Consider the following 11,258-nt stretch of genomic DNA (forward strand, 5'->3'; position numbering starts at 1 on the left):
TGTAGACACGGTACCTGCTCTATTTACAATACGAGCTTCCCGTCCCTGATTTAGTATATGCCAAGAAGATAGCGACATACGTGTGTATTTTAGTATACTTCATGCATTTTTAATGGATGAACGTTAAACATAATTTAATTGCTTGCTTTAACATAATTAATAGTAGGCTTACTATGCAGAACAACAGATCAAGTAATTGATAGATTGAATTGTAATGTCATGAGAAAGAGAGCTGTATAAAATACAGCAAAAAACATGATATTTTGGTTCAAAAACCCAAACGCAATAATTTAATATATTATGGGAAACCATAATGACAACTTACTATTGTGTTCCACAAACATTAGATCCACCAATTCACAGTTTCACTGTTTCTGACAATAAGCCTCAGAGAGGCAGGCATCCAAATGACTTCAACCGCAATGTCTTCAAAATAACACGTAAATAAATATCAGCGTTGATTAGAGCCATTTATAAGGAACCTTCAGCTAAAACCAAAACATAAAATAAATAGGAAACGTATCAAATATTCAGCTTATGACTATGAAAAATATTTGCCATGTAATGTTTCAGAAAAACAGATTTATATATCTCAGATAACATTTACATTCATTCAACCAATTAATCAATCGAAACTTCTTGTACTTTCAGTCACTTTTCTCTCTCTCTTCCTCTCTCTCTCTCTCTCTCTCTCTCTCTCTGTCTTCTGGCGTTATTTTAAATTCTTTATTGTTGCACTTCATTTTACTGAGAATGTCTTTGATGTATTCTTTGTCGATCTTCCTCTTCATTTCTTGACAAGTTCCTTTATTTCCAATATACGAGGGAGAGTCAAAAATTAACCTTAATAATTGTTTCATTAATTGAATATGTAGAATAAGACTATAAACTCTTAATTATTTTTCAACATAGTGTAACAGGAACACTTGCATTGAACCTAGTAGGGACTATGTTGAAAAGTGATGAAGTTTTGTAGTCTTATTGTACATATTCAATTAATAAAACATTATTAAATTTACTTTTTGACTCTCCCTCGTAATATAACCTAAATAAGTGTTATGTCTGATTTTATTACTAATTATTTTTATTTATTTTCTGTAGTTTCTTTATTGTTGTTCAATTTCATTTCTGCTCTTTAAAACTTTATTCCTCCAGCTGATTTTTAACATTTTACACCTTTCCGCGGATTTTATAGAATTTGTTTTTAATTTACAATTGGTCAACTTTTGCTTCTACATTGCAATTTACTACAGATAAACATTTCAATAAATATTTTCATATTAGAAATCTTATATGGTAGCAGGTCAATAATTATTTTTATTAAGGAGGGCTTGTTAAGATAAAGCAATTTTTCTTTTAATTTGGCTGTACTTTTATTGTTTGATTGAAACTATCAAGGTAACAGAACGGAATAACTTTTACTTTTTTTATTTGGAGTTTTATCAGTGCTAACAATGACTTCGCATCTAGCTATAATTTTTTAATAATTTAGCCAGATGTTACACGGATTATGAAAGTGATGAGTCAGACCAGAATGAATTTTACACAAAAACAGTTTTGTCGTGTGATGAAGTGAAAGTGGCAGATCTAATTTGGTACTACCAGAAAGAAAATGTTCTGCAATCTTAAAGTGTCCACAGAAAACCTCCGTGATTATATACGGGTATATCGTCTCTGTCGTTAATCGTATGTACATGAAAATAGTGACACTAGAAAGAGAAACTCTGAACATTTGTAGTGCATACCACACGAACACTCAATGTGCACACCACATGTCACATAGCAGACATTAGGGCTATATTCACTCACGTCACTCGCGCTCAAAAATATCTACTGGAATGGACTCAGTGGCGCCGGAGATACGATGTCACAGCTCTTGCAGATTCTGAAGCGGTGGAGGTACATAGGTGATATATTTTATGTAACCCCATAAGAAAACGTTACGGACATTCAAATCGGGATATCTCGGTGGCCACTTACAAAAGACGTCTTGGTCTCAAGAATGCCAAATTTACCTTCCTGCCAGTTGTTTGTTAAAATGGTTAAACATTTGCTACAATGCAATAATTTAAAAATAACAAAAGACTGGCAAACTCGAACGAAATAAATTCATATTAACAGCTTCTATTTGTTTCTGCTGCCATCTATAAATGCACATGAAAAAAACTGCAAAAATTAAGGATATAATAGGGAAATGGAAAGGAAAAAACACTGTTCAATTCTCAAATAGTTATCAGAGGATAAGACTAACAGAGGCATATGAAAAAATGCATAAAGTAAGAATAATTTTTTTAAAAAGTTAAAACTATCTAAAAGTATGAATATGTATCTCTTGCCCATTGTGCGATTTTCCATATATTATAAACAATACTCGAATACTTAAAGGAGCAGTCCGCGATAAAATTAAGTTGGCTTTAATCAAACACGTTTTTCAATCCAAGTAGAATGTAATTTGCCGCATGTCAAAGCGAGGCATGGTTCTTGAGTTACTGACTCCGCACAAATACTTATGACGTCACAGCCACTGAACTGGTGTGATTGCATAGTAGACCGAGAACATCAGCGAGTGCAGCGCAGCGCTTTGTATTAAAATAAATAATCTTCTCTCGCCGTAGTAAACGTGAACAGAATTTCGGACTTAGTTACGATTGTGTGAAGTCATGTTTTGCTTTTCATTTAATCATAAAACCAGCACATACCAATGTTGTGGTTTTATGTAGACGTATTTTCTTTTATATGAATGATTTTGAACTACAGTAGACTAAACAGAAGAAATTGTATCGTAATACAGTTTAAAATGCCGTGGTGTTGTGATTTTTCGTGTTCAGAGGGAACAACAAAAACAGAACATGAAGAAGAAGGTATCATTTCATGTATTTCCGAACAGAGAAAAGTTACTGCAAAGATTTAAAACATGGGTGAAGAAAGTCAACAGAAAAGGTTTTACACTATCGAAAACTGCTGTTGTGTGTTCCAGTCATTTCCGTGAAACTGATTTTGAAGAATCGTCTTTACTAAAAAGGCGTATAATGAAAGACAATAGAACTCCTATGAAAATTAAGGAAACTTCTGTCCCTTTCCTATTTTTGAAAGGAGAATCTCCCCAAGACAGTTCTGATACTACGCGCTCCTCTGCTTATAAATGAAAAAGGTCGTCGAAGAAGCAATAGCAAGTTGCAGTGATGTACCTATAGCTGAAAATATTTACGTGTGTGTAGTTCTCGATGAGGCTGAAAATTCACAGGAACCTAATATAAACAAAGCTGTGCAATGTGACATAGGGTGCGAGACGCTAAGAAATGTCGATGGTGAATCCGAAGTGGGGGAGAGAAACCGACTTTGAGGCATATTTTCAAATAGAAGAAACTTCAAATTCTAATTCATCAGGTTCCTAGGACGCTGCATATGAAACAGAAAGTAAATAGGGATTCAAAAAGTATGTGTGTGTTTTTTTTTTTTTTTTTTTTTTTTTTTTTTGTATTCTGGTCATCGTTACAAATTTTGTTTTTCTTCTGTAATAACTTATGTGTCATTCCTCTTTTACAAATATTTGGTAGAAACAATAGGACCATTGCTGGAAGTTAATGTAGTGTGCCAGAATGCCCGTAATTGGGAGTGGAAGTCTGAACAGAGGTGAAGCATAGCAGTGAGTTCTGCATTATACTTGTGCGATATAAGATATAAATTGTTTGAAAATTTTTCAAAAACTTTACAACTATGTTTCATCGGCAAGACAACATTTTATAAAATAATTTCAAAATTCGTAGAACCAACAGTCAGATGTACTTATTTTCAGATTCATGAACAACTTATCAATTCCCTAAAAGATAAAAACGTGCGAATGGCGGTGATGGCCAATTTGACTCGCCTAGTTTCAGTGCAAAATATATGACTTACAGTGTAATGGACCTCGATTCAGATAAGATTATAGACTTCGTAGTTCTGCAAAAAGGTCTTAATTGTAGGCGAAGTAGCATGCGAAAAAGTTCTAGATCGCCTAAAAGAAAAAATAAACATTACCCTTTTTCTATCGGACCGCCATAGAGGAATTAGGAAATTGATAAGAATCAAATATGAATGGATGGGCTATCAATTTGACATTTGGCACATGGCAAAAAGCTTAAAGCCGCCGCACAAATGTGGAAAAAGAGCATCATAAATCACCTATGTGGTCTTGTGCTACATGTGAAGGTGATTCTGACGACTTAGAAGACAGATTTATTTTTGTATTAAATCACGTTTGTAATATACACGAATGGGGAGAAACAGAGACATAATAAAAAATGTGCACACATTCACCCATACAATAGTGAGAGGGAATGGATCGAACCTGGATCCAGCGATTACAATGCTCTGAAAAAAGTTGTATGTAACCCTGCCCTTTTAAAATATCTAAATCAGACTAATCAATTTTGTCACACCAGCAAATTTCAATCATACCATAACGAGAGTTGCTTTACACTCCTAAGAGAAAACACTTTCCATATGGTGGAATGGTAACAAGAACTATTATTGCGATAATGGACCATAATTACAACGTGGAAAGAGGTGTAACTAACTCCAGACTCCAGCATTCTAAAGCCACTAAACGATGGGTGGAAGACAAAACATACAGCTGGAAGAAAAATGCGTGGAGAGAAGATACTATACAGAAAAATGTCTTCGAAGTAGTTTTGGTTATCAACTGCCGCAATTCGATGATCCACATGTTTTAGAGGTTCCCCCAAACATAGCTTCGTGCCTAAACCGTGTGACTCAACAACTATGACGCAATAGAATAATATAAATCATGTACTAATTTATTGTTGACGTGAGATAAACACGTATTTGCAGTCCATTCATAACGAATATTTCACGTCTCACATACATGCACTCACTCAGTGAAGGCGTTGACTTAGGTTATAATGGACCGACATATTAAACCTTTTCAGTTTGAACCCTTACCAGACCCAAGTTGTTCTAATCACTATGAGTACGAAATTCAAAATGGATAAGTTATTATTATTATTATTATTATTATTATTATTATTATTATTATTATTATTATTATTATTATTATTACAGTATATGCATGTGATAGGTCCTAAGTGTGTTAATAATAACTGACTGTAACGTATGAATATATATTTACTCGTTCTACGCTGTCTGTCAAATGGAACTACAACGCAGCCTTATGAAGCGATCAGTGGTTATGACGTCAGAGCTTGCAGCAAGACCTTTAATATTTCGCAAACTAAAAGGCGTAGAGTGATGCGACAAACGTTGTTAATCCAAGGATTACTTTGGTAAACATCCTATAATATAATCGAAATATGGAATTTTATCGCGGACTGCTCCTTTAAAAACCATGATTGTGTTCTGCCCTAGAACAGGTCTTTCACTGCAAATCCAGCTTTCTCCAATCTACCCTACTTGCCTTACTCTTTGTCTCCGCATATTATCCATATATCTTAATGTCGTCTATCATCTGATATCTTCTTCTGCCCCAAACTCTTTTCACGTTAGCCATTCTTTCCAGTGTATTCTTCAGTAGGCAGTTTCTTCTCAGCCAGTGACCCAACCAATTCTTTTACTGTTACTGATTACTTTCATCATCATTCTTTTTTCACTCACTCTTTCTAACACAGCTTCATTTCCTAGTCTGTCTGTCCACTTCACAAGTTCCATTCTTCCCCATATGCACATTTCAAATGCTTCTATTCGCTTCTCTTCACTTCGCCGTAATGTTCAGGTTTCTGTCGTATAGAATGCCACAATGCCAAATCCACACAAAGCGCTACATTAGTCTCTTATTTAGTTCTTTTCCAGAGAAGATGCTCCTTTTTCTATAAAAAGCTTCCTTATTCACTGCTGTCCTCCTTTTGACTTCTTGGTAGTAGCTCATGTTATTGCTTATAGTAGCCTACACTCAAAGTATTCGAAGCTGTCCACTTGCTTTACTGCCTCATTCAGAATTCGCAGGTTTACATATATTCTTTATTTTTCTTCATATGACCAAGTTCCTTGTCTTATTTACATTTGTCTTCATCCCACCACCACCACCATCATCATCATCATCATCATCATCATCATTTTCCTAACAAGTATTAGGCCCAGTGGCCTGTTACGGTCTCAAACTAGAATTTTCAATCCATCTCTTCTTTGGACGGCCTAGAGATCTTTTGCCATATGGATGGTAATGGAACAGTGCTTTTGGAATTCTGCATCGATTCATTCGTTCGAGATGACCCTTCCCTTCATCCCATAGTACTTGAAGCTATTATTTAGCAGCTCTAGTTGCATATAACACCAGCATATTATCAGCAAATCTTATACACTTTGTTCTTCTTCCTCTTACTATCACCATTCCCATTTTCTGAAAACAGTTCTTCACTATATTCTCCAAGTAGATGTTGAACACGGTAGATGATAAGGGGCAACCTTGACATACTCCTCTCCCTATTTCACTTCTGACATTTCTTCTCCTATCCTACCGTTGAATCGTTGTTTCACATAAACATTAGTGAACAGCATTCTCTCTTTCCAATCCACACACATTTTCTTTAGGATCCCCAAACGTTTATTTATATCTACCCTGTCAAAAGCCTTTTCTAGGTCCACAAATATTACATGCACTTCTTTATTCCTCTCTAGGTATCTTTCGCCGGTAGTTCGTAGCAGTCCAATTGCGTCTCTCGTACCTTTTCCCTTCCTGACAAAACAAAAAGACAGTCTGTTAGTGGAAAAGAATGAATCGAAGAAGGATGTCGTGAAGTCTTGAAAAAAAAAATTAACAATATCCAAGATTTCCTGGTCTTCCGATCGAATTCCGTATTTCACACAAGCAATACCTACGAAGCCAGAAATAGCCGAGCCCATTAACGACTTTTGTCATGAGCTTCTAGCAATAGTTATGTTAAGTAGTCAATCATGTAAGATATGAAATGTTAGGAAGGTAAGACGAATATTTTTCCATTAGTTATGCCGGTCGTAAAGACTTTTAATCTCCACACTTTTATATTTGTATGATATGCCAATCATATTTAATATTTCCTAAAAATCTAAAAATAATAAAACTTGACTAGTAGCCTACATAACATCAGTTTAGTAACTTCATTCCTGAACGAATTATAACATTTTTACTTAATAACATAAGTTCAATATCATTCTTTTCTGCTCTGAGGAATACTCTTATGCTTATCTTGACTAGAAAGCACAGGCATGTCAAACGGATGAGGGTACACAGAAGTATATAAGCCGTTCACTGCATCCCAGCAAACAGAAGCATCTGTGCCTCTTCTACTGCTACGCACGGCAACATGAAACTTCTCGTAAGTACGAATAATAAGCATTATATTGCTGAGAGTTATTAGCCATTATTAATGACAATGATATCAATTAATGTAATGAGGGAGGTGGGATATGATGGTAGAGACTGGATTAATTTTGCTCAGGATAGGGACCAATGGCGGGCTTATGTGAGGGCGGCAATGAACCTCCGGGTTCCTTAAAAGCCAGTAAATAAGTAAGTAAGTAAGTAATAATAACAATGATATTGCCTAAATGTACAGAAGCAATATTTTACAATTTCTCAAATTGATATCGGAAATATAAGATGGCTCAAAATGCGGGAAACTTGAATCCTTATTGGTTAATTAAACTATAAAATAATGTAATAATTAATTATAACAACACTGAAAAAGTACATCATGATGATGAAGATTATACATATAACCCTACATGATATTTTAGCCGTTTACGGTAATCTCATGGTTATCATGCTTGACAGTGTATCTAAGGTTCATGAGTTCAAAACCCACAGGGGTGGATTTTTTGGACTTTTATCGTCGGTAAATATCTTAGCTTCTCCCGGGAGGGAAATAAAGTTTAACTCATATCGTTGATCTACAGTAAATAAAAGAACCAAATCTTCGATTGTAGAAGAATCCAGCATAATTTGTCTACCATTTGCCATCCACGTATAATTTTGAAATTGACTAAGTTCTGCATTGCAATCGTTGTTAAATAAAAGACTAATATAATGAAATATTGGGTAAAACAAACGGAATTTTCCTGTCAAGTAATTAATTAAAGTGAATCCGATATTATTTTTTATAAAATGTACAGGTAGGTACACAGTTCATTGTTTTTAATTTAATCTCATAAAACTATAAATTATGTCTTATATAAGAAAATTAAGAACTCGGTTCTACGCATAGTCTACTCATGTATTTGATATAATTATAGATCTGCACCTTCTTGCTGATAGCAACGTCCTTAGTTCTGGCTGAAGACCAGAAGAAGGACAAGAAGACAGACAAGAGAGGACTCCACGACTTGGGATACGCGGGTGGAGACTTTGGACACGGAGAAGGTCTCTCCCTCGGAGGTCACGGAGGTGGTTCATCTTTACGAGGTCACACAGGTGGTTTGTTCGTTGGAGGTCATGATGGTAGTCTGTTCCTTGGAAGTCACGGAGACGATCTATCTCTTGGAGGCCACGGAGGTGATATCACTTTGGGAGAAGGCTACTCTTTCGGCGATGGCAGTTTCGGAGACGGTGAATCCAACGTAAAGGCCATCACCATAACCAAGGAAGTTAAAATACCCATTCCCTATCCTTATCCCATCCATGTTGAGAAAAATGTTCCTGTCCCTGTAAAAATTCCCGTACCGGTCCACGTCGAGAAACCCTACCCTGTTCCTGTGCCCAAACCGTATCCCGTGTATGTGGAGAAAAAGGTACCTTACCCTGTAGAAAAGACAATTCCCTATCCCGTGAAAGTCCCTGTCAAGGTTCCTGTCGCTGTACCTCATGCTGTCCATGTCCCTAAGCCCTACCCAGTAAAGGTCCCTGTACCACATCCTTATCCCGTGAAGGTCCCAGTTGTTGTAGAGAAGAAGGTACCAGTGCTCATTAAGGGACATGACGGAGGTCTCGATGGGGGTCATGGAGGATTCGATTTTGGTGGTCATCATTAAGCCCTGAGTCCCATAAAATACATATCTTTCATCTATCTCAATTAATAATGAATCATTGCATCCATATATTTAATTTTTTTTCGAAGTTTTAGAATTATTTCTTCATATCAACTTTCTACAGCATTCTGTTACAAATTCAGTCTGAAATTGTAATATTTATGTTAAACACTGTAAATGAATATTTTTTAAGAAAATTCTTTTGTACATAGGTATAATTCATTTTTCTGTATTTTCATGTAATTTTCCTCGAAAGTACCACATAAATACATTCTTAAATGTTTCTGAACTTATTTCATCTCCCTTTCGATACACATTCCCACTTATCCAAAAAGGAAATATAAATGGAGAAATTTGTATTTTTCCTAAATTCATTTAATACTGAACAATTTTTATTAATTTTAAAAATATGATGTGAAGTAAGCATTATAGCTAAGATTTTATTTTCAAACACTATTAAATTTAATCACCGAAGTATAAAAAAAGAGTTACTCAGTTGAAATTTTTCTAGCGTAATTTAACAAAAGAGTGTCATACGTTTCAGAATAGACAATGTGATGAGCAACTTCGAACAGGTCGACTTCGTATTGTTGGAATTTGAAAAATTAACATTGAATTTGAAGTACTATGAGTTTATTAAATAACGTTATATTAACTATAGCCGTAATCCTATAATACGTTAATATTTTAATCATGGTGGCTGAACTCTTCAGAAAAACAATATATGTACATACTTTACCTTACACTGTTCTATCCAGTACGCATAAATGTTCAAATATGTGAGGTAAATTTACAGGAGCATCTTTATCTCTTAATATCCATAAACTAACGTCTAATGTAAGCTTTAAACAATATATGATATTAATGAAAATATTTGTTTTATATTTCCTAATAACCGGTTTAAGGTTTCCTAAAAACCGCACACGCTCGCACACAGAACATATCCAAACGTATTGTCAAAGAAATATTTTGTCAAATATTCATTTGCAGAATTATACAGAGATTGCTTACTATGTTTTATAATGGGATTATACTTACGGTTTTTAGAGCATTTCGCTCTTTCCTGCTCTGTTCTGCATGTTTTTATATTCACACTCGAGGATTGGACCTGCTATTGGAATGTATAGTATTATACACTTTAGAGAAATATTCCTCACATGTATAGGATGAAAATATGTTATATGAACATGAGTCCGGAAACACTTTTTCTCCTGTTAGAGTTTTTGTTCCCCCTAAATTCTGCTTACATTGTATGATACGCAAATTATTTTGTTTTTGTGTGGAATGTCATCAGTGTCATCACAGATGTTGTGCACATTATACCCCATACCAGAACACTGAACACTAGAAATGTGGGAAACACACAGAAAGAGAACGCACGGTACATCACTGTCACTGCCATTTGTACGTAGGTAATCACATTCTAACCAAAAATAAACAAGAGAGTTTACATGTAATCACATTTTTCTAGTACAGGGTTGTCGTTACACACTAGCTATTACGACAGTCACCACTACCTAGGCCTATTTTGCGCATCATACAATGTAAGCTAAGTAATAAGAATTTTCTTGGCTCCGGCTGGCTGACAGACGCAGTTTGCATTGCCTTTCTCTTCTCTATCAGATTTTTCACACATCAACCCCCTGAATACTTTGCATCATGATTTCATAATCTATTCACACATCATAGTCTGTACAGAATATCCGGTCACGACACGACACGACACTCTGTCAGTCCCTCTAAACAGAACTTCTGCGTATTCTTCGTCTTTTACAAGCGACACTACCCGTTCTTGGAATTCATTACCTACAGATGTTAGGAGCTGCCCGACCTTAAACGCTTTCAAGTCCAAAGTGAAACATCTTATTTTAGAACGCACAGTGTCCCAGGATATATTAAAATTCACAATTGTAACTAGTTTATAAAGTAATCATACAATTTAATTTATCATCTAGTTTAAGTAAGTATTTAAGTTCGATAACCTTCTGGCTTGTGCATATTTTTTTTCTGTTCAGATTTGATCTTAGGTATGCCTTTAACTTTCTGCTGTGATAACATTATATTATTTCCTTTTTATCCTCTGGTTGAGTGGAAGAGAAGGCCTCACGCCTTAACTGTGTCAGAAAAAATAAAGGATTATTATTATTATTATTATTATTATTATCATTGTGGTACCTAAGTGAAATGTGATTGCTGATTGTAAAGTCTCGTTAGATTTTACATATTTTAGTCGCAATTAGTGTAGAATATAGTTCTACTATTATTTCCTACAATTGAAGAGTTGAGCCAAATAACGGTAC

General features: G+C 35.1%; 1 protein-coding gene across 1 annotated transcript; it reads left to right on the forward strand.

Annotated features, from left to right (window-relative positions):
• The first annotated feature begins 7,298 nt into the window (after window positions 1-7,298).
• LOC138698923 (titin-like) lies at window positions 7,299-9,241 on the forward strand. Its single transcript, XM_069825120.1, has 2 exons — window positions 7,299-7,310; window positions 8,227-9,241. Exons 1-2 carry the CDS (start codon window positions 7,299-7,301, stop codon window positions 8,959-8,961), a joined length of 747 nt encoding a protein of 248 aa, XP_069681221.1. The 3' UTR covers window positions 8,962-9,241.
• Window positions 9,242-11,258: the final 2,017 nt, after the last annotated feature.

This window comes from Periplaneta americana, chromosome 4, assembly GCF_040183065.1.
Source record: "Periplaneta americana isolate PAMFEO1 chromosome 4, P.americana_PAMFEO1_priV1, whole genome shotgun sequence".
In the NCBI taxonomy this organism is placed as follows: domain Eukaryota; kingdom Metazoa; phylum Arthropoda; class Insecta; order Blattodea; family Blattidae; genus Periplaneta; species Periplaneta americana.